The 25,177-nt window shown below is 39.5% G+C and overlaps 1 protein-coding gene across 3 annotated transcripts in view; it reads left to right on the forward strand.

The window, feature by feature from the left end:
* The window catches only part of INPP5A (inositol polyphosphate-5-phosphatase A), a 260,525-nt gene that overhangs the window by 210,191 nt on the left and 25,157 nt on the right, over window positions 1-25,177 (forward strand). For all 3 annotated transcript variants that reach the window (XM_076339286.1, XM_076339284.1, XM_076339285.1), the window contains exons 10-12: window positions 9,923-10,018; window positions 10,354-10,428; window positions 24,875-24,948. In XM_076339286.1, the coding sequence (XP_076195401.1) occupies window positions 9,923-10,018; window positions 10,354-10,428; window positions 24,875-24,948 (245 nt within the window). The remainder of the gene's footprint in view (window positions 1-9,922; window positions 10,019-10,353; window positions 10,429-24,874; window positions 24,949-25,177) is intronic.

A 25,177-nucleotide genomic window follows, 5' to 3' on the forward strand; every position in this document is an offset into this window, starting at 1 on the left:
TTTTTATGTGTTGCCAGTCTTTTTATTGGGTGTGGTGTATGTGTCATACACATACTGATCTGTCAATCCATCTTACCGTTTATCAGGGAGAATATAGTAAACCTTGGGTCCACACCTTGCACAATATTTTACAGAGATATCCTTAATTCATTTTATCCAAAAAGCATTTATTTCAACATGTGAATAAGTGCTCCTGGAAATATGTGAACTCCATGAAGGTTTGCATCTTGTTCAAGAAGCATAAGCCTGCCGTTTGGCAGTGTGCCTCCTGGGGGACCTGCCACAACCCCACAGCCCAACTTCTCAGCGTCTTCAGAGTCAAGGTGCTGCCACAGCCAACTGCTTGGAGGCTGCGTGACAGCAGCGATGGGAGAGGAGGACAATTCAGCAATCCCACCTCATGGTTCTCTGAGCTATTTGAACATAACTACCTAAAAAGGATTATTTGAACTTACAGGCTGCTGGACTCATATTCCATTTCAAAGGTGAATAAAGGAACAAATGATGTGGAATCAGACAGGGAGTACACTGATGACGAATGAGATATGGCAGGATGAAAAAGAGCCGAGTCAGGGAGGTTGGACAAACAGAGAAAGGGGAAAAATACAGTAAGGAAATTGTCCACATGTTGCATGAGCAAGGCATCACCTGACCAGCCAAGTTTTAGTCTCACTATAACACTGTACAGCACATTCCAGTTATTAACACAGTGAATTTCACTTCCCGTTTGGAAAACTTGTTCAGGTCAGAAAACCAGATACAGTGAACTGGAAATGATTTTGCGGTCACATTTGCTCCCTTAAAAAGTAAAGTTAACTTAGAAGAAGGGTGTTCTTTTCCCATAGAGGGGAAATGGTGGAAGAATATGAACATCTTTCCCACTTTGCCATACATACTTGTGGTCATTTGATGAGATGGAGCGTGCACATCCATCTCACAGTTGTGCTTAGCTTTAGCAAGAGCACAGGCCTGAGGAGCTGGCAGCCCAGATGCACTCGTGCCTCATGCAAGTCACTTTCCTGTTCCAGGTCTCAAATTCCCTCTTTATTTAAGGGTCTAATTAGTTTTGCTATTATGCATGATAGGAAGAAAAAAACATTTTGTACTTCTCTATATTTCTCACTTTGTGATTAAAAGTAGCTAGTGGCTAGCTAAAAGCATATAGATTTTAGGTAGATTTGTGGTTTGATTTCAGAATCGCCCAACACTTCATGTTTTAAAAGTCAGCTCCAATTTTCATTTCTGAGAATAAGCTTAATAGAAGTCAAATGCAAAAATACTATTGAACAGTGTATTGGGTGTGCATCATATATTACATAGATGGTACCTGCTGTTGTAAGTCTACTTTTTGGAAGCCAAAGGTTCACACTCTTCAGAGGCTAAGCCTTGATCTTGAGCCTTGTCACGCCATTGTTTTTGTACAAAACTCCCCATTAATTGAAAGGGCAAACTCCTGAATTTACTCTTTTTGGTAGTGCTAGTTGGTGGAACAAAATACTGCATGGGAGCGTTTCTGAGGCTTGCTGTTTGTTCTGAGTGAGATAACGTGGAAGTACTCTACTGTGCAGAGCACTTTGCAGCAGCTGTGATCTGGCAGTGCACACTCTCTTCCGTCCCCAGCAGGCTGTGTCAGTAAGTATGCTCCCTGGAATGGTTAAGAAGAATAAAGCTGACAGACTCCAGTTATTTGGAACCCTGCAACGTCCAGTTCTGGAAGTGAGTCAAGAAGCACCAAAGAATTTTGTTAGGAGTTGGCTTAAGTTTTTGCTACTTCATGTTACTGCTCCCATGTTTAATTCCTCACAGCTGTAAGAAACCATTAAATATGGAGGTAGCAGAAACACTAATACCATCAGCACAGAGGCAAATGTTACCACTCAAAACAAAAGCAATTGCAAGGCACACAGGAGCAGATGGGGTTCACAGGCTATTTTGCTTTTAAAATGAAAAGAAATAGAAGGTTCTTAGTCTGAAAGTTACATAAAAGCAAGCTTAGCTATAAGGAGAGAAGCTGCCTCTTATTTCATTCCTCCTGAATTCAAGGGAAGAGGGGATTTTATATTTCTCTACAGAAACAGATTTACATCACAGATCCTGTATGCTTCATCAAAGTCTTTGCTTAACAGAAACAGTATATACAGTCCTCTGCTTAGTCAGCTGGAGTGAAAAAAGGGCAAGTGCTGTGAGGGTTTCCAACAAGGAATTTTTCAAGCTGGTATTGCTGCTTGGCCAAAGCAGAAAAAATAATGGAAGAGAAGTAATAGAAGAACGTCTGAATAAATCTCAAGAGGTTCACACATTATGGGACAAGACAACATATATACAAAAGATTTCCATAGGAACAGTTGGACTGTTGCAGTTCCTGTAATTATGGAAAAGCAAATCGTCTTTGAAAACTCCCCCAGGACCCTGCTTGACATCTAAATGACTAGGAAGATGGACAGGAGGAGGGAAGGGATTTTGCTAGCAGACTGCTTCAAAGTTCCAGATCTTCTAGTGGTGTAGGGTTTATCCAGATCTAATCAAAGTTCTGAATGCATTTGAAACTTATTATCAGTGTCAGTAACTGAATTTAAACAGAGAGCTTAAAAAGGGGCCAGGGGAACCCTTTACCTGAAACCTTCACCTCTGCCTGCAGAGGCCCTACAAAGTTTTGTGTTCCTGATGCGTGCAGGTGCCAAACAACTCAGGATAAATTGTTTGTGAATCAATGTGTAGGTGCTTAGCCGAACTCAGACTTGGAGATCATAGTCAGGAAAATGAAACAAGGGAATCCAAAAAGATGTGGAGCCTGACCAGAAGGAGTCGGATGGAGAAAACTAGAAGCTAATCACCATGCAGGTGAACATGTGTGATGGAAAAGGAGTTCTATGCTGATTTTTCAATTCTTAGAAAGAGATACACCCGGGGGAGGGGGGTGAGAAATTTACAGTAATACAAAAAAAATTTTTTTTAAAAGGTCCATTTAACACCAGTACTGAAAAAGAAAAATAGTTACAAAATGGGGGATTGTTACATTTGCAAAACTGTTAGGACAGAGCACCACGAAGTGTCTAATGAAAGTCTCAGTTAGAAAAAAAGGGGTGTGAGAAGATTCTGTGGGGAAAAATTCAGGAGTGTGAGAAACTATCATCCCTTATTCTTTCTCTTTGGATCTATGTAGGTGAGTGAGTAGTAATTAAGGTTCTGCTATTCAATGGGTACTGATGAAAATTTTAGAATTGAATCATCACTTACAAAGTAACAGCTAACTGAACAAACTGCTTGGTTTCAGAAGAAAACAATGTCTAGGATAGTTAGCCAAAATTAGTCAGATTTAAACATCAGAGGTTTGTAAATTAAGCACAGTGTCTAAGTAGCTGAGTTAGGTTATGCTGAGCATCTAATAAACAGATTGAATTTTATTGCTGCTAAACATGTAACAACTGCCAAGAGGGATTTCTTCCAAATGCCGTCAGAAGTATATGTTCCAGGTGAAAAAGATGCTAGGAGGCAGCTGATAGCCGCAATCTAGTGGTCCTGTCTCCTGGGACAGAGCTGTAATAGCACATTCTTTCCAAGAACGTAAGGTTGGGCGTTAGACACTTTCTTCAAGATCTGTAATCTCGGAGAATCTTAGTGGCAAAGGCCTTTTGGACTTAATTCAGATTCTTTTCTGAAGAAGAGAATTAAAAAGAGAGCCGTCATTGCCACCAGCTGTTGGCACAGAGGAAAGCTGCAGAGGCAGGGAGGGCACGATCAGCGACCTCAGAGGTCTCTCTGGACCTGGGAAAGGGCAGGCTGTTCTGCGGGTGTATGGCACCGAGCTGGCCACTCCTGCACCCTTCCCTGCCCGGGCCAAGGCTGGGCTGGGGCTAGCAGTCTGCAGCTGAGTGCTCTTGGGACCGTCGTCCTGCTGCCTCCTTTGCAAATGCAAACAGAAATCTCACCCGTTACTGCAAAGGATAACTCTGTAAGAACTGGGTGTTGTTTTCAGCAATAATAGAGCAGGCAAGAGAGTATTGCCAACAGAGCAGGCAGTTACATGTACCACCGGACAGAAGCTATGCCATTAAACTGGTCTCTCAGTTTACTCAGTGCAGTATCTGAAAAACTAATGGAAATGATTTTGCATTGCCTAGTGATACACTTTGTTGTCATGAATGATCTAAGTTTCTGGACAAGAAATGCATTTCACGATGAACTTAGTGCAGCTAATGTGAAATTGAGCCCAAAGAAATGCAAGTTGTTTCAAGCAGGGATCATTTATTTTAGGGATGCAGGAGATCTCTGGGAGAATGGGAGCATGAAGCCAGGGTCTTAGTGCTAAGCTTTTTTTGTCACAGATGCTGCCCAAAGAGGTATTTTAAGACCAAAATATCCCTTTGCCACAAATCAGCAAAAGGGTTGTGCAGTGGAGACCAGAGTACTACTGTAGGTCTTGGGCAGCTTCTGGGCCAAGCTTTCACAGGGGGTAGAATTGGTGCTGCTGTAAACTGCCTGTGAAGTTAAATCAGTCCTAAAATGAATACAGGCAGCAGTGTCATGTAATTTGCATTGATTTGCCATCAGAAGATGGACCGTACGCATGCTACATAAGCAGTGCACTGAGAGGAAAGGCGGGAGTGGTGCAGGAGGCTTTTGCTCTCCATCCCACCTACCCCCTCCACCATCTCTGCTCCCCTGGACATAAGTTTACTCCTCTGGGAATAGTCAGAGAGAAAGTAATTTCGCATATTGATACTTTAAGTGGCTTCTCATTAATACTTTCTTATATTTGTTCTTTATTCAACTAACATTTATCTCACTGCTGAGTAAAATTCCTGCTCCTGGAAGCATATTAGTATTAAGAGCAGAGTAACTTCTCTGAGACATTATTGCTATTTCCACACAGTTAAAGTTAACACAAGTTAATATATCGTCTAAGGGATATTTTTTCAAGTAAAAGTGTATGTCCTCTCAGATGGGTTTTGATTGCTTTACATTGGGGAATTTAGCTCTGTAATTTCCCTAATTGCAACAGCTGTATGGCCGAATACCTCTGCATGCTTGTGAAAAATTGGCTAAAATAAGTCTCCATTTCAATGGCAGATAGAGTTTAAAAACCACAATTTTAACTATCCTGTAGCTAAATGCACAACTTTTGTTGACTCTGAAAGTTACATTTAACTTTGTTTTTCTCACTTGCAAATTTTATTTCTCTTACATCACATGATTTGGTGAATTTACTGTTAGTATATTCCCAATACCCAGGAAATCATATCAACCCCTCAGAGGTAAGGAGGAGCCCGAACAAGACAGATGTTCCTGTTATTCCCAAAGTAGCAAATCTTTTACCTCGCTGATTGTTTCAAATACAATTTGCATCCAGATAATAATAAAAAAGCATTTGATTATCCTAATTTAATAAGTGTCAGATTGATTTGGGGTTTTGAGCAGCATTTCAGAAGATGTATTTCACTATCATAATTAGACGATACATGTACCTCTGTCTTTTCTGTCCCACCAGAATCCACAGAGTATGTATCTGGAATAAAATGAAATATCTTAAATTTAATTGATTTGGTTGCTCATGTGCTCAAGACCTTAATTCAGCTGGCTCATGTTAGCGTTCTTCAGACTCTGCACTTCTCTCCTGGCACTTTCAGCAACAAACACTTCTGTTTTAATCCATGCGGCTTACCAGAAATTGCAATTGCAACTATGGCTGAACTTTTTTAATTATAACAAAGCAATGATTATATTCTAGTTTCTTTTTTTTTTTAGAAGAATTCAAAGTAATAATAAGTCCTAAGAAGAGTATTCAAATCACTGGGAAAAATAATACACATCTTTATGTGATGTGTAGAAGAATCAGTAGACAGAGGCAACAGGAAAGTTTGAGTCTGTATGTGCTTGGATACAGCATTTTTTTAAAAAAAAAATTGTTGAAGTAATTACAAGCATGCAATAACTCAGCTCACACATCAAGAGGTGGACTCAGGAGTCTAAAGGATGTTCAGAAAGCAGGAGTGCAAAATCAATGAAAAATCAGCTGCAATTTTCAACAGAGCACTACTAGCAGGAAAGAGTAGTACAGTTCACAGCTGTGCAGAGTGTTTCCATATAAACGCAATATAAAAAGCAATTATATAATATAGAATAGTGTGTGTGTTTTATGTCTATAACACAATTGTTTTAATGTCTTTATCCCTTTCTACTGTAAGTATGCAGAAATACAGTCTAAAACATTTTGATGTATTTTATATATATGGGAGCAGATGTATTTTGAAGGCTGCATTTATGCTGTAAATCAAAAGGCTTTCAGTTTCTGAGGACTGCGGAGTTTAGAAGAAATTCCAGATTTGTCTCTTGTCAATATAAAAAACTTTCACTCCTAGCTTTGCATAACAGTACATTTTTATTACATTCCAAGACAATTAACAGTAAAGTTATTGCTATGTTTTACAATTCAATACACATTAATTATTTCAAAGGATTATTTAAAAAATACTATGAAGCATCTACCTGTGGGGGCAGTGTATGTGAAAACAGGAATAAAACATGCCTGTGTTTGCTAAGCAAAGGCTGAATACTGAGTTCTCTCTCAGCTCTGAATACAGCTCTCCTGCATACTTTTTAACCAAATCTTTTTTACAAAGAAAAAAGATTTTTTTAGAAAGATAACTTGGGTAGAGGAGTCTTGATATCTGACTTTGTAAAAGAGTACCTTTGAGGGAATACCCAAAAAGAAACAGTGTGTTTTCATAGCATTTTGATGTTCTTTACCAGCAACAAAAAAATCCCTTCATAAGTAGACTTGTCTAAAAAGGCACATGTTCCCGAAAGTTTTCTGCTTGGGTGACTACGACTTTGTAGAAATTGAAAGGAGGAGGAAAAAAGGAGTGCTCCAGCTTGTATAAGAAATGAACCTTTGCCCAATCACTTTTTGTCTGTGAATAAGGTAACTTTTTGTGCGTGTGAAATTTGAAAGCAATAAGGTATGCGCGTCCTTTCTCTGTATTGGTTCTCAAGAGTCGATCGCGGGGTTTTTTCTGTTAGAGCGGGCCTGAAGTTGTGAGATAAAGCAGCTCAGAAAAAAAAATGTTCTCAAGCAGATGCCTTTAAGAGACAGAAATCATGAATTTCTTGAATTGCAACCACTCTGGGGGTGGCTACAATGACTTTTTGACAGTGACAGTAACTCTGCCTTGTCTTTTCGAGCCCTTCTTTGGCCCATTCACTCTGGAAAGCTGCTTAAGCGCACTTAAGCGCATTAGCATTTGGATGCTCGGGGACCGTATTGACCCTCATTTGGAAAGTTTAAATGAGTGAAAGATGGAGCGATTTGTTAGGGCTTTAGAAACCAGCTTTAGAGAGCGGCAAGTTTTCCGCTTTGGTTTGTTCGGGTGCTTGTTCTAATCTGGTGCGCTGTTTAAAGGCGACCAGACTGATTTGTGACACATGAGCCCAAAGCGCTATTTTTTTGGGCTTGACCCGATTAGCTAATCTGTGCTTTGAATTTCAATAGCCGGCATCGGAGGGAGCGCACTTTGGGAATGGTTCGCTGGTGGATTACCTCACTGGTGTCCACGTACAGACACAGATGGCAAAACGGTAATTACGTGTCCAAACAGACAAAACAGATCCTATGGTACATGGTGGATGCGAAGGAAAAGTTAGGTCTGTGCTTAAAATAAGTGGTACCAAAAGTGCAGCTTCCCTGATAGTCTGGTGTGCCTCTCCTCCTCCCTCCCAGGCAGCATTAGGTTTAACTAGCTACTGCCAGCATCTTCCCTCTCTTCTCCCAAGCTTTTCAAAAAAACACCCTAAAATTCTGCTGAACAGATGAAGTTCTCAAAGGGCAGCCTACATCTGTGTCCGTGTGACCCGTACTGCTTTCTCCAGTGAAAACTGTGTTTTCACAGACACCTATGGCTGCATTGGTGCCATGAGTGTGCCAAGTTTTTTAGGATAAAACCCAGAGTTAGATGTTTGTAATCTATAGACATGGCACTGCTTTGGGGGGGAGGAAACAATCATGAAAAATTTGTCAGGAAAGGACATAATTTATTCAATAAGATAGGGAATCGACGCCTGTTCAGTTCACAGACTTGAAGAAAAAAATCAGATTTGTATTTTATTTTTACTGAATCACACTCAAGTTATCCTTTAAAAATGAAATTGCTTAGCTTGTTGCTTTTTGTTTGTACTATGGCAACACACGGGGGCCTTTATCAAGGGTCATTTTTTAATGTCTTTCTATGAAATGGGAGCAAAAAGTCCATTGACAGGTTGTTTCCATTCTAGCACTGATAACCTCAGTTGAGATCTAAAATATTTGGAAGCAGATGGATTTTTGTTTAAATACATGTTTGGCATGTATTTCTTCCTTCAGAAGAAATTCAGAATGGGGAACTGAGAAGTAAGCTGTAGTTTCATGGCACTGTGTCTGATAGATACTGCACTTCTAATAATGAATCCCCACAGAAGTACTTCTATTTGTGAGAGAAAGAAGCATGTAGTAGGATGTGAAATTCTATTACCCTATTATCATAGAACCTATTTATTTTATAAGTGAATATTATGCAAAATGAAAATCTGTTGTCTGGCCATTATGAAAAGGAATGGAACAGGCAGAGCAGGGAAGGCACCTCTTTGCCTCTTCTTGACTGAGTCAGATTCTTTAGCACGCTTTTGTTAAGAACCTCTAGCAAAATAAGCTTTTATTCAGAAGGATAGTCTTTGCCAATATCCTTATCCAGGGCTGTGCATAGATCCTATCAGCAGCTTGTGCCTCAGCTGTAGCGAAGGATCCTGAACTGCCTCCCAGGTGTGGGTGCACATCTTGGCCATTTTCTCTCTGCCTTTGAGTAATGCCAAGGTTTTCTTAATTCCCCTTTCTGTCTTCTGTCTTGTGGTTTCCAGCAACCCAGGCAGATGGGCTGGGGTAGCGTTACACACCATCCAGTAGCTTTGCCCAAGCTGGATAACTGCAGAGCACTTTGTGAATCCTGCCTACCCCACAGTTAAGATGTCGTCTATTTCTGCATTTCAAAGCACTTAACATACTTAAAGTTTCACTAAAAGTATAGGTTCAGTGAATCTGAAGTATGTTTTTAAGTTAAATATATGCCTAACTCCTTTGCTAAAAGCTCCAGATTTTCACCTGTTACAATGCAACGGAGCAAGCCCTTTAAACAACCTATTCTGTATTACTCTCTAGGTCAGCTTTGATTGCCATTGAGACTAGGCCCCAACCGGGCAAATGGCAAATGAATCGCGGCCTGACACTTCCTCAGAAATTCATACCTCCGTGCCTGATAAAGTGTTGATTTATAATATGTTTTAGACACCCAGTCCTCAAAATATCTAGAGACGTGATGTTGTCTCTTACTTAAAAGGATGATGCATGGGGAATTTGCTATCCAGAGTAAACTGTGAAACTTATTGTCAGATTGTGTAAGTGTTGCTCAGACTTTTAAATTATACTTGGAACATTAATTTACAAGGCAGAAGTTTTTGCAAACAAGAGTTAACCTGCAGAACTGTAGTGCCAATGTGTAGTTATCAGCTTTTAAGAAAGCGGTACAGAAACCGGTAGGGCTGTGGAGTCATTAGCTGTAGGAAGTGGCTTTTGAGGATGTTTACAAGTAATGTGTGATACAGTGTCAGACCTGTGAAAGAACCTGTGTACATGGTAGTAAGTTAAATGAATATTTGCTTTATCTGATTGATATTTTCTTAATATTGCCTGTTTCTCTCCAAACAGTAATTCAGTTTATTGTTTTAAATCCATTATGAGTGGAAGTGACTTAAATTAGCAATGCTTTGTAATTTGACCTACAGCAAATCATATTTTCAGGTGGCCACTGAAGATACATAGATTGATAAAGTTCAATTAAATGTGGCCTTATGTTTCATATAAACTAGTTTCCCTTTCTCCCTTTGTGTTTTTTATTAGACACTATGTGCAAAGGCTACAATGCAGACTATCCGGGCAGCTGACACAAATGAAGTAGTCAAGCTAATATTTCGTGAATCTGATAATGACCGAAAGGTAAACAACTTAATGCCCTCTGTACCTCCTGTGTAAATAAAAACGTTGTTGAATGTTCACTTTCTTTTCTACAAAGCATGAATATAGTTGTTTCAAACTGATAATTTAAAGGGAGGGGAGGGATATAGATTGTCACACCTAATGCTCAGTTAATTGGATCTTTTTAAGTGATTGCCAGTCAACCAAATGGGCAAGCTGACAAGGAGCTTTAGACGCGTAGAAATGTCGTGTTGTTTTAAAGGGTTGCATGTCTCTGAAAGGGTCACTTCCAACAGCTGTGTATTAGGTAGCTGAGTCCAAGAGTTTTGCTGACCTTTCTCCTCTATTTTTTTTAGGTTATGCTACAATTAGAAAAGAAGCTCTTTGACTATTTTAATCAAGATGTATTTAGAGATAACAATGGCACTGCGGTAAGTTCATTGCTAAACACTTTTGAAGGAATAAGTTGGAAACTCACATACAAATTGCATTTCTATACCAGCCCTTTATCCTTATCAGCCCTCCTGTCTACAGAATGAGAAGAGATAATTCGTCTAACGCAATAACTGCTCCAAATTTCCTCCTCACTTAGCCAGTTATTTTGTGTACAGCTTCTTACCTTTCGCATGTGTTTATCTTCTTTTTCATAGAAAAAACTGTGAATTAAATATACGTGACGATTCACTCTTCTCTGTCCTCTGGTCTGCATTTCTTCAAGCATCCTGTTTCTTTACTAGCTCTTCATTGTGCACTATAGTAACTTAGGAAAAGCCCTTAATGCAAAGGTGCTCTGAAAATATCTGGGTCTTCTGAGTGTACAAAGAATAATAGAAACAGATGAATAAATAGAATAGAAAGCACAAACCCTGCAGCAGACTGGCACTGTTTGGGCAATCATATAGGGCTTCCTAAGAGGAGAAAACAGATAGGGAACACTAACGTTCTGATTTGTAATGAGGACTATGATTTTTCTGTGGAGAATGGCTTTATATCTTCTTTAAGGTGATTTTATTTCAAAATGTAGCCACTTCATTTTGGAAAATCTCTATATCACTGCTTACAGCTTTCTCAATTTCATTTAAGGTTCCTAGGAGTTACGTATCTGAAGGAAAAACATTAAGCATCCAAAAAAACCCCCCCAAACAGTTACACACAGATAAAAATCAGGAATGTGCATATTGCATGGAGGAGCCTTATTGTGGATGTCATGGGCCAGACCCTCTGCTTGTGGAAATTGGCCCAATTTCACTGACATCAGAAGAGCTACGCTAGCTTGTGTCAGATCTTGACCTGCCTATGTGTGCATAAACTAACGGCATTCGTATGTTGAATATTCTGAGCTATATAAATAGGGTAGGCTACACTAGACAAAGAAAACCTTCAGAAAACTGTGTGTGTTCTGCAGAAACTGTGTGTGTCGAAGTCGTTTGTGCAGGCTGACAAGCTAGCCAAGCTTCCCCTTCTTTCTTCAGTCCCTTCCTGAGGGTGACTGAATTTTACCTTCCTTCCTCATACCCTTTTATTTTAAAAGAAGACCAGGGATTCATCTTCTGTGTCTCAGCTTTTTTGAGAACCCCTTTGTGTTTGGCCTAGTCCTCACCTCTAGGTTTTGCTGCACTCTGTACCAATTACGCAGTGTGCCTGCTCACACAGTGTATTGCTACTTTTTGCGTAGGGATGGGATGTACACAGGATCCATGACTCTCCCCTCTCTCTCTTCTTCTCTCCTACCTACGGCTTATTCTCTTGCTGTTCATAGAGAACCAGGCTGTTTGGAGGGCTGTCTGCAAGGATCCAGGGCAAGGAGGACAGCTGAAGCCCTATTACCCTGTTTTTAAGTTGACTTACACCTAGGAGGTTAATTCCATGTGAGAATCTGAGATCTCACTCATTTCTTGAGGTCAGAAGAGTTTGATGAGTCAGACTCATGAGGAAAGTGAAGATCTGTTTCTCCTTTCAGCATCTGTTGACGCCCATCCTGTTCGTTGGGACTGCTGTCCCTTCTCACAGCACGTCTTTCATGTGTGGCGTGTATGCTCACCATGAGAAATATCTGTGTAGGCAACATATCTTAAAAACACAGTTACTGTGAGATAAGCTGGTTTGAGGGTTTGGGGTTTTTTTTAAATTTACAGGGTGAATGCATCCTTGGGAAATATATAACGTTTCTTTCACTGATGTTTCGCAGTTTTGGGGACATTTAATTCAAAGTAATAACACTAATCCCAATTCCTGTTTCCATACTAATCCCATTCTTGTCCCAGATTTTCCTCTACATGTATTATCATAATAATTTTTTTAGCTCTTTTTAAAACAACTCAATTGTTTGTCATTTTTATTTTTTCCCAGTACATTTCTGAAGCTGAGCAAAGCTATTCTTGTTGCTGCCGTTTACCACATCCTAGTGGTATTTCGGATGACTGCTGGTTGACTTTACATACATGGACATGGTGTGTGAAGGCATAGGCAGAATCCCACTTAAGTACATTCCATTTCAAAATCAGCAGTCATTTCATTCATGCATCAAGAAGCGGGAAATCTTCCAGATCAAACATGGAAGGAAAAGATAAACGATATAATGAGCCATTGGAGATAATCTAATCTTCATGGTCTAGTTAAACACGCAGCACCATGATCACTAAAAACAAACTACCTATCTAAAAGGATAAATGTCTCTGTGCCGAATTCAACCCAAAAAATCCATCGCATCCTTCATCAACCGCCGGTCTTGTACCAGCCTGACAGAAATTTAATTCAAGCTGGCTCCTGAAAATAATTATTGTATTTTAAGAGTAGTAATCATTGGTCGGGACATGATTGAATGTGTCCATGCCTATTGACTTTTTCTATGATTTATAGCTTTGTTTAGTCGATATTCCCATCGAAATTGTATAATTAATTATAAGTGGGGCTGTCAGGTCTGCAGGATGGAGTGCCCTGATGAGTATTTGGGAAGATTAAATTTTCCTTAGCTGTACCAATGCAAGGCTTGGGAATTTTCACAGCACTATGGCTGTTGGATAAAGATGTTTTCTGTGTGTTTAGCAACTGCTTTAGCTCAAAATCCATTGATTTTTCTGAATGTATTTTTTTTTATCAGTGTGGTGTCTCTTCAGTAACATTGGAATGTGTACAGATGTGACAAGACCTGACAAATATTTATTATCAACAGGCCACTTTATCATTGTCCATACACAGTTATTCCTTCTTTTTTACATTGTAATCAACAGAAAAAATCTTAAGATATATTTATAAAAGTGAGTATTTTTATGAAAAATCTGATATAGATACAAATTATCTGTTCAACAGAAATTCAGTTTGAAATGCATACAGTAATCTGTCCGGTCTAATTTTTCCAAACTAATCTGTAGCTTATTCCAAAGTTAGCTTAGCAACTACCTATATTTGTTACCTCAAAGTGCAATGACAATTCTGTATCATTTTATTTCAGAAAGGAACACCCAGATTTATCCAGCTGTGTAGTGATAGAAAAAAGAGAAAACCTATTTGAAAATAGCTGTAGCAATAATGCAAAACTGCCTTAATATTTAATTCATATGTTCTGAATTGTACATCAAAGTTATAGTACATCAGATGGACCAGGGTGTAACTCCCGTAACTACAACAGAACTACCATGTCTAGGTGCTACGGGGAAGGGTGTTACAGGGTGGCAATGAGAAAAGTGGGACAATAGGAAGTACAACATGTAGAGTTTCACCTTAGTGTCAGACAGATTCCAGTTTAAGTTGTTGCTTTTGAATTAGAAAAAGCTTAACACCTCTGTCCTTGATGGTAGGATATAGCCAAGCAGTGCTGTACAGCACCGTTGTGTCCTCGTGCTCCAGAGACTTGCCCATGAACGGTGGGCAAAGAACAAATGAGGCTTCTCTAATCTGAACTGGCTGCTTGCACCCTTCAAGAGGCGGCAGTCCCCAGCTGGGAACTGCGAACATATCCCAGCCACCCCTCTTTCGTGTTCCTGCTCCTCACCCACCCAAAGAGCATGAGGAGTCCCCGCACAAGGGGGGACTCGGGGAATGCCCAGGCCTTCTGCGTAGGCTTCCTGAGTGGGTCTGCAGTGGTGTCCACTCTTCCTGACCTTACACTAACTTACCAGTACGTTACTGACAGAAAACTTGGTTGTAGCTTTGGATTTGCCAGCTCTCAAGTGATAAAAATTAGCATGCTGGTGCTTTCAGGAGAGTAGCAGTGTGCAGGGAGTTCTTGAATAAATCTACACTTTTACCTTTTTTTTTTTCAAATTCCTTAATCATTTATGATAAATCAGGCTATAAGTGGGTTTTTTCAAAATATCTTGTGTTTGGGAGTTCCCTGTTAATGTCAAAACAATCAGAAGAAAAGTAAGCCAGGGATAATTATTTAACGAAAAAATTCTAATAATGTTACTAATTTGTACAAAAGAACCACAAGCTAAATGCTATTTCTTCAGTAGTCAGTAAAATAAATATATAGTAAGAATGTAAAAACTTCTAATGATTATAGAGGAATGATTTAATTGCTGGGAATCATTTTATAATCTTTAACCACAATTAGAAATGAGAAATGGTGCATATATTCCTACCTTTCATATGAACCATACTGAAGAATCAATCCAGATAGAAACTAATGTACTGTCCTTAAGATTTTGACCACAACTGTGTAATAAAAGTAATCAGTGAATTAATTGTCTTAAGAGTTGAACCTGATGTTATTCATACTAAAATCATAATCTCTTTTGTCAGTTGATGTTCGTGGAAACTGGTGACTAATTATGTAGCTGTGCTTACACTGGTCGTCCCTGCTTCCTGCTGTCCTCTGCTGCCCTTGGGCAGCACCGGCCCCGCTCTCGCAGAGTTGCATACCTTGGCAGTCCTTGATCTCGGCTGCTTCCCTGGCCTCTGCTGCTTGGAGGTAAAAGAGGTTAGACCGAGGGTGCCAGCTGCACAGTAGCTCCTGGATGATCAGATGGTTCAGAGGACACTGCTGTTGTTACGAGCATTAATTCCAAAACAGGTTCAAGATAGTGATGCAGAGAAGTCCAATGATGTCCAGCCTAGATATTCATGAAATGGAAGTGGTTCCATTTCTTACTTTAATTGTTATTATATTGGAAGAGCTTCACGTTGCTATCAGTGGTCCTTTAGCAGTCCTCTTGCTGCAAAGAACAAACAGTAAACTTCTACAGAGAGCACATTCTTACTCAATTTCTATGTTTTGAACAGTGAAATCAGCCTTCGAGGGTAGATTCCCTTTATTCTGTGTGTCTGTTTAGCTTCAACTGACATGGTATGAGAAGAAAATTATAATGTGCTGTAAAAATGGATTGAGTTATAAAGGTCTTGTTCTCCCTATGCCAAGTAATGATTTAAAGTGATCAGTTATCATGCTAATTAACTTAGAGGTGTTATTACAAACAGTTCAGGCAAACATACTTTTAAATTATGAGTAATTTATTTGTGATTTTTTTAATATTCCCAGGAAATCCTGAAATGATATGCAAATTGAGAAGAAAGGTTTAGTCCATGAGGGACCTTTATTAAGCTTTTTGTGAGAATATGTGTGCTCATGAAGGTTAAGGATCTGGCATCACTGAAAATGTATTAATCAACAGACAAGATATAGCACAATGCACTCTTCCCAATGGCCTTGGCTCTGACCCTTTTAAAGATAATGGGAATACTGTCCACTAAGAACTAGATTAGGACGATCAAGTGCATTTCATCAGGGTTTGACTTGAACCGTGATCCCAGAGGTGAAAAGGCAGAGGTTTATCCACTGAGCCAACCAGCCCCTGTCCAGATGAAATCTTGAATATGATGTATAAGGGCAAATTAGGATAGAGGAAGGAAATTGATTGCTTAGGACCATTGTTACCTAGGACTGGTCATAAGGAAATCCTATGCATCCTGAAACTGCCTCTTTTATTTAAGGTGGTCATCTGAGATGCCTGATTTTCATAAAGTACTAGTAGGAAAATGGCTTCGTGCTCTATTCCTTTACTCAAAAACAGTATTCCCATGCTTGGAATTGCATTTACTTAAGGTAGTGGTTAGTTGATATGCCATTGGATAAATTGCAAAATGAGTAATGACAGAGATAGGAAATATTATCAATAAATTGTTCTCACTAGCAAACATAAATGTAAAGCCAGATTGCAAGCAGAAGTCAATCCAGATGTGCTGGGTTAGCTATTTATTGCCAGCTTCATGTTCCAAATAAATGAATTATTCCAGTGTAGAATTTGCCCGTATCACAAAGTTACAAATATTATTTCATGACCTTTTGTCCCCCTGTCCTGTTCTACACAGCTATTGTAAGTCCTAAGCTAATTCAGGTGTACTGTGCTATATTTATTTTTTTAGACATTGGTCGTTGTTTAAGTATAGTCTAAAGAGGAGGTCCAACATCTATATTTGCACTCTGTAATCCAGCCTGTAGTCAGTATGATCTGCTAACATGCTTTGGCCGAGGGGCACCCTTTTTAACCTTTGTGACAGGCAAGAGGATATCCAGAGAGGCAGTTTGCACCTGTATTCCAGTCCTCAAGAGTTTATGGGTGTCACCATCATCCTTTACAGTTAATATTTGTGCATATACAAAAGCACCCTACCTAGGCTTCCACATCTTGCCTATGAAGTCTATGGCAATCCAAATAAAGATAGAAAGGTGCTTAGTTTTTTTTTCACCAACTCTCTGCAGTAGCCCAATCCTCTTGCATTCTCCAGGTACCCCTCATAACCTCACAGATGGATGCCTGCATGCACATAGGTGTGCACACATGCATATAGACTAGCAAATAGTAAGTTTAACATGAAACGTAATACTTAAGGACACTTTCATACAAAAAGCACAGCTAGAGATGAGTGTGGGGTACTCAGTTGCAAGGATGCAGAGACATGGGTTCTGGTCCCCGGTCTTAGGACTGTTTGTGTATTTTACATTACATAGGTGTTGAAAGAAAAACAGCATAGGAAGCAAAGGCTGGAATCCAGATCTCCTCTGATCCTAAGAGTGGCTTCCAGCATCTCTCACTGCCCTGCTGCTTGTGGGCGTCTGTGTGCCCAAGCCCAGGCTTGGCAGGAGGTGCGCCCTGCCTTGCCTTCCCTTCCCAGGCACCCCCCCTGCAGGTGCCTGGCAGTTCTAGAGAAGTAGGGGTATGAATTTGAATCCCCTCTGGGAAAGAAACACCTCAAATTTTAGGTGTCTGGAAGTTTTAGATGACCTTCCAAGATGCCCGACTGTGTGTGGGGGAGACAAGGTAGATGACCAGAGCTCCCCAAATGCCCCCCCCCGGAGTGGGATGCCTGGCATTCAGGTGCCTCTGGGGTCCTGCCCATTCCTCAAAGAACTCATGTCAGACAGGCCTGCCTCATAGGCCTTGCTCAGGAGAAATTTCAACCCACAGTGGGAGTTTTGCCCAAGTAAGAAACATGGATCATAGTCTTTCTTCAAGAAAGTTCCATTTTTTAATCACTCTACAAGTAATACTAAAACTGTATTCTACATATTTTTATGCTTTTGTCAAATTGCAGCTCACAGACTGACAATTTGACAGGACAATGCATGCTGGTTTTAACTCCCTAGTGGTACAAATTCATGTTATGTTTCACAGTAACAGACATGCAAAGTTTAATGAAATAATCCACTGAATCTGTCACATTTGCAAGCAGGATATCCCTAATTAAAATCTTTTGTTTTTAAAGTTAGCATCCACTCAGTCGTTCTTGCCATTTTGAATGGGCTATATTACAAGCTGTTGTGCAGTTTATGAATTAATTACAATAATGTTAAAGTGTCTATTCCTGTAAAGTTTTGAAAAAGGCAATTTGCATGAATGCAGTTTTGCAGAGTCAAATTTTTTAAATCAAGGCAAGCACAAGAATCCCAGGAGAGTGAGTGACAAAATCCACTTTTTACCATTAGAAAACAGGAAGCATGCATTCAGACTCTGACCAGCTGGTAAAGTCACAGAGAACTGGCACTCGCCAAGAGGTCCTCGTTGCTTTCACATTGTATTGATGTACTGAAGAGCAAATAACAGTCATTGGAGAAATCAGGTTGGAGTATAGGATGATGGGAGCTGTAGTCTCTGTGTTTGAAAGCTGTGAGCAGTCATGCTGCATTTCAGATGCTTCGGGCTCTTCGTCAGGCGCTGGGAAGCAGGAGGGATGGGACACAATTTGCTTCTGCAGAGCAGCGTTTCGGCAAGGAGCCCTTGGGATGTGAAAGGCGCTTTTGTTGTAAGCAGAATGTTAATGCGGGTAACTGCTGCTGCATGAGTGAGAGTCTATACTTAGCCTGATTCAGTGCTTTTAACTTCTAAACTAACTAGGTTATTCTTTACATTACTTTAGTTTAGTCTCTTTATTGAGAACTAATTACCCAAGTAGTACAACAGGATTCTGATTTATTTTTTTTCCAAGTAACAAAAATATCCCAGGATAAGATCTGGATTCTCTGCTGCATGTTGCAGATCAGAGGGGTGACTGAGCCCTGGGGAGCTGCCAGCAGGGTGTTTAACTTCGAGCTTATCCATACTAGTAGTTTCAGCCTGAAGTCCACGGACTTGGATTGAAAGGATCCACACAGGGCAATTAGGAAAACCAAGATTATATGCAAAATCCGAGCATGTGAAATGTCTAAAAGGGCTACAATCTCCACTGGAAAAATGTAAGGAAAGTTAATAATAACTGGAAAAGTTCAAAAGCACTGTTTTATCCAAATCAGTGTTTAATCAGTGTTTAAGTGTGTCTATTACAGGACCAACAGACATCATAAAGCACTAAGCATCTTTCAGAATGAGAAATACTGCAGCACATGAACTCTGAGAAGTGTTTGTGTTAGACCCTGATGCTAGCTGAAAGCCCTGAATCTCGAGCACGTTCCTCTGCAGCGTGCTGGGCGCTTACCCTGCCCTACTCATCAACTGAATATGTCACCGCTTTGGAAAGTCAGTACCACTTTATTGCGTCTGGTATCACGGTGCTATTTCTCCACTGGGAAAGGTCCTGTGCCTTGTGGTCCTCAGTACTCGGGCTGTGCAGCTGCAGCCATCTCCAACCCTACCTGGGCCCTGCAGCGCAAACCCGGCTCAGGGGGTATGAGGAGGTTGAGAAATGTGGGAATGTGAGAATGGAGACAGAAAAGGGAGCTCTAAGGAGACAGAGCCAATAGTAATTTCCAGTAATTACTCTAGTGATCAATAGACATCAAGGGAAAGTGTGGATCTTTCTAGACATTTTAAGCAATTTAAATATTTCCGTAACAGAAATACTATTTTTAAATGCATTTTCCAGAGCAGTTTTCTGAAAAAGTTGGAATACTTACTAGAAAATGTTCATGTCCTTTAAACCATTGGAATGTCTCCTGAGAGAGAGAGGCATATTGTCAAAACAAGAACAAAACAAAATTTTCCTGGGGGAGCTTCCACTGAAATCAAAGATTTTCTGAATTAGTAGAGGCACAGAGACCCTTCAGTGCTGACAGTCTTATACTGCCTGTGCCTAACTCTTCTAATGCTAAGAAGAGTGTATTTGGTGCAGTTTCTCTGTGTGCCATATATCCACATTTATGTAGGAGTTTATGATTTGACAACACTGCCATTCAGGATGTATAGACAAATTCTCTGAAATCTGCAGAAATGTAATAATATAGAAAAGCAGTGTAAGTGGTGCATTTATATTCAATAATTTTGGCTTTTTTCTGTGAAACATGATTTTAAAGAATGGTTTTATGAGAGAAAGAAAATTAAGATTCAAAATATATAGTAATGGATCATTTTACAAAGTCTTAGCTAGAGAAAACAGTAGCTTTAAAATAAGGCCAGAGCAAGTTGTGTATGACATTTTCATGGATAAGTGGGAGGAATCAGCATTTCCACAGACCTTTATTTGAAGTCAGTAGACTGCTGAATCAGTTTCTAAATATTTTTCTTTGACTGGAAAGCTGGACAAAATTACTGTATTTCCAAAGTCTCTTGAAAAAAATCGTGTGCTATACAAGACTGGCAAAGGGGGTTACAGTGACCAGTGTCCACATATTTTAATTCTCTAAGGTCATTTCTGTATGCTCATCTCCTCTTTTTGGTCTGAAACTTCATTTCCCTTTCACAGCTGTGAATTCTCTGGTGGGCCCTGCAGATGGATTTGATAAATGCTGCTAATATCACCTTCTGATCTACCAATGCTCTGACTTTGGTCTGTAGGTCTTGATGAGTAATTGCCGTTGTTCTACTCCAATGACTGAATTAAGTTGCCCTGTTTTAAAGGGTTCATACGTGTGTGAGTTTAGCCAAGGTGGCCCGTTGCAGCATACCAATGGACATTGACCTTTTAAGAGTGCCTCATCACTTTAAAGTGAAGCAAGCAAAATTACCTTGATTTCTACAACTGACTAAACTCTGTTATAATCCTTTGATTACTGTCAAGCTACACAATATCGAAATTTAGTATTCCAGATAATTGTTACCTTTGGCCAATGCATACACTGCTTAACCACATACGACCCCATGCACTATAGGGACAGTGAACTGCAGCCCATACTCCAGCCCTGGGGCGAGGGAGCTCACTGGAGTCCCCATTGGAAGGACTGCACGGTGCCGAGACCATCCGTCCAGCTCTACTCAATTTTTTCTTACTGAGTGGCGTACATGTTCTGCAGACAGTGCCTGTGCGGGACTGCATGCCCTGGTATCGTGCATTGCCTTTTCCTTCACCCTTGTACGTAAATGCACTTGTACGTTATAGCACTGACAAGAAAAAGGGAGGAAGAAACAAAACTCTCTTCAGCAGCTTTTACAGGCGACACAGTTGCTTGGAGAAACAACAGTTTTGATAATTCCCTTAGGAGGTGATGGGCACTGCAGCTGGTACAGGCAACAGCCCTAAATGCTTCTAATTCTATGCAAATTAAATAGGGAATATCCTTTACTGCAAATGCAGTCATTCTTTAATTCTGTGCAGAGAACTTCATTGAGATCAAGCCAATTCCCCTTCAGGTCAATAGGAGCTTGAGTACACAAACTAATTGAAGCATTTGGCTCATGAAGTCTGCTAAACGGAAATACATAACTTCAGACTGCAAAATCCTATCAATAAATTTAACCTGTTTTTAAAAATCATTCTGCCCTATGAGTTTTTTCTCACAGTCACAGGCCAGTGGATGCATGCGGCGTGCCTTCTTACACATATTGCATGGCTGTATTCCCCGAGGCATATTATCTCTGTGTCTCATGGGGTATTAGCTAACTATCAATATATTACTCATATGTATGGATGGTATTTTCATTTGGAAGATGTTAATCAAACATTCATGTTGGGCTGGTCACTGGACATTGTAGAGCAAATATCTTGACATAGTATCAGCAACTTAATGGTTACAGCATATAAAACGTAGGCCCCGCATCATCCTTGCTATCATTTAGATATAAATACATTGGTGAAATTGAGTTGGGGAAGAAAAGTCTTCTGAACTGCCTATAACATATAGTTCTGGAATTAACTTCTAGCCACAGCATTTTAAAATCTCTGTGTAATTGCTCAAATTACCCCAGCACGTCATGTAACACCTTAAAGATTTGGTTCTTAAGGATGATCTTATAATGCGTTAATTACATAGAACAATATATTGATTTTTAGGCTTTGAACTTAATTTCTTTGTCATTTTTAAGGCATTTAGAGTGACAGACATACTCATGTTTACTGTTACAGCATTGGCATTATTCACAATGCTGTTTAGTGTACAATATGGAAATAAGTGAGCAGTTTGTGCTGAAAATTGCCATGAATAGAGTATGTTCCGGGTGGTTTTTTTAAATACAATGTTATATGCTTTAAAAATAAAGACATTACCATGTGAGATTCTGACTGCTCCTCAGTATCATCTGGCCTATATTAATTTTCATTCATTTTCTGTAGTGCCAAGGAGCTCCAGACACCCATGTACCTGTCATAAAGCAAATACAATTAAATGATGCCCGTGTCAGGTCCCGTTCTTTCTTTTACTAAGTTGCGTTGAGGGAAAGTGACATTTATAACTGTTTGTGACAAGACCTAGTAAATGCCTTGGTTTTTCACCAATAATCTTGCATTTTGAGATTACAGGCTTAAATGAGAACCCAAGTGCTTTTAATACCAAAAAAAGTAGTAGTTAAACAAGCTTTTCTACTGAAAAATTAATGGGAGTTTTCTCAAAATGCACAGTTCAAGTCTTCATCATTCCTCCCCCTCATCTTCCCCACTGTCTGCAGTGCTACCAGGTAAATAAAGAAAAGCTGTTAGGTGCATTTACAGCACGCAGTCCTGAACACATGAATAACTTGTCGTTGCCCATCGTAAGAACGAGCAGATGTCTGTTTGCTAGTTTGTGGACACATTTGAACAGAAGGTTACAGATACTGTAACATAGTCACTTAATATCTAGGAAAAAATAAATAATTTGTTAAATAATTATTTAAAATATAGCACAAAATAGAAGTTTGTGCAAATAGTCCAGTGAAAATATTTAACTGCTTTACATGTGAGGATGAATTGTCTACAACGAGCATTCCCTAAGTATTTCTTCTAGGCACCTAGTTGGGCTTTGGCATCCAGCTGGGTCATCGTGAGTTTTTGGCTTTGTCATTTCAGGTTAAAGATGTTCCTCTACCTGGGGAAACTTGGGGAACTGATAGAGAGTACAGCACACAATACAGTCTTGTTCTTATTATCTGTCCTCTCTGTCACCAGTGTCAGCAGCTCATCTGCATAGCACAGACACAACTAAACAAGCAACTGCAGCAAATAAACACATCAGAAACTTCTTTGGATAATAATGCACGTCTGAATGCTTAATCCTCTAAACCCTGCCCTTCATTTAGTTTGCAAATATCATCATAGCAAGAACAATCTGAATGTATACAATTTTGAAAGTGTGAATTGGTTTGAGAGGACAATGCATCTATTTAACATCACCAGCCCTTGGAATGCCCATGAGTAATTTATACCATTGTGTTCTATGGAGCATTGTTCTTTTATTCAGTCCTTGCAGTTTTCACACTTCAGAAATAGCCCTCTTTCTCCTGATGCTTCCACTTTCCTGCTCTGATCTGTTTACTTGGCAACAGTAGGAAAAATGTATTTGCACTGTATTAATAGACATATATTTCAAAGAAAAGCTTTAACTGGGGATGGTAGATTTTTTTCCTATGCTAGATTCACCTTGGGCATATAACATCTTTAAGGTGGAGACACGTGGAGCAGGAAAGGGATGGTAACATTTGTTTTCATAGCCAGTTTGCATGTATGTATTGTGGCTACCCATCTATCTATACATACTTAAATATAGGATCACAGTCTGGAAACGCGCATGATAAACCATTTTTTCCTGAGGTATGTTGAGACTGCTTCAGTAAGAATAGTGGCTGAACCATCCCAACATTTTTAGGATTGAGCATATTATTAGATACATACCATAAGTTTCCACACAGATGTTTATAAATATTTATCCAAACATCTTGGATACTCGGGCTTTTGATCAGATGTTAAAACATATACAAATTATCTGCAGTTATTTCTATTGCAAAATCTTTTCCAGTGTACCATCACAGTTTAGTGTCAGATGCCCTAAAATAGGAAAAGCTGCCCATTCTTTGGCATCCTCATATAAAAGTACGTACATATAGCAACACGGCAACTAGAAACTGAAGAAAGCCGGGTGGGCCTTAGAGAGGTAGCTAATCAGCAGTGCAGGTGGTTCAGGTAGCTGCTTTTCACACAGATAATTAATGTGTACAAGTAGCTGCTAATTGCACATTTCAGGAATGATTTATGAGGTGGCAGAGGGGAAAGAGGGACACAATCTAATTTCTTTGGGAACCTCTGCCATTCATACAATGGTATCAGCACAGCTGTGAGATGGGACATGATTAATGAACAGTGGGCAAACACGCCGCCATCGTACGGGGTACTGTTTGGATGACACGCTTGTCAAAATAGAAAGTGGCACTTAGAGCGACAGCCAGTAACGGTGCAGATGATGAGCTTTTTGTCTTTTAACTCGCTAATTCGCTCGGACGTCAGGCTTAACACCAGCCATGGTTCTGAAATAAGGTCGTTTATGCCCATCAGAACAATTATTGGGTTAATGTGGACGATTATCATTGACTTGTTATGAGCGGGTTTGTGTTTATGAACAAAAGACTACAGATATTTATTTTCTCTGTAGAGGTCCGGGGGAAAACAAATTTGGCAAGGACTAATATTTACACAGGACATTAAATCTAGACTTATGAAGATGTCTGTAATATCTGCTTCTAGTACTGTATCTTGGCTGCCGCCTGGGAACACATTTTGCCTATTGTCACGTATCCCTCTTTCTGCTATCTGAAATGCACCGCCCAAAATAGGTGTACAAAAACACTGCTTGTCTTTGCTTAGGAAGAGTGATGTGCACATCCTTGTGTTTATTGTACCTTCTTATCTGAGCTAAAGATAATATAAAGTAATATGATACTTTTTCTGGCATTTTTGTGGGCTGATTAGCATATCAGTTTGCTGTACTTTTTTCATGCTAGTCTGGTTTGTCTTTGAAAAGATTGCTAATAAAATTTGAAAAAAATTAGCCATCTTGAAATAGTAAGTGTACATATAGGTCACTACTGTAAAGAGCCAGTGTTACTTGAGATGAAAAGGAACATTTTGAACACTTTTCTCAGTGAACTGTTTATGTATCAAAATAGTACTGAGTGTTTTGCACTGTTTTAAAAACTATTATATGAGGGATATACCTCAAGCTGTGTAATTAAAGTCTCTGTTTATTTCCTTTTATATAATGTAGTATTTTTAGATTGCTTCAGTTCAACATTAAAGAGTGAATACATTTATTTCTATCTTTTATAGCTTTTAGAATTTGACAGAGAGCTGTCAGTCTTTAAAGACAGATTGTATGAACTGGACATCTCATTTCCTCCCAGGTAAGATTCATATATAATCCATTTATTTAACTAACTAGCTAAAACATAGTTGTTACTAGCACTGTAGGTAAAATGTGAGTGTTCCCACACATATTGTAGAAATAATGATCTTCATTCCTTTCATAAATGTTTAGTCTTCCCACATCCCCTCCATCACTACATAAACAGTGACAGTGCAGTCCGCATGCCGATAGTGCTCTGTAGCTCATCGTTTGGATTCAGCTGATCC

This window comes from Aptenodytes patagonicus, chromosome 5 (assembly GCF_965638725.1).
Source record: "Aptenodytes patagonicus chromosome 5, bAptPat1.pri.cur, whole genome shotgun sequence".
Classification (NCBI taxonomy): Eukaryota; Metazoa; Chordata; class Aves; order Sphenisciformes; family Spheniscidae; genus Aptenodytes; species Aptenodytes patagonicus.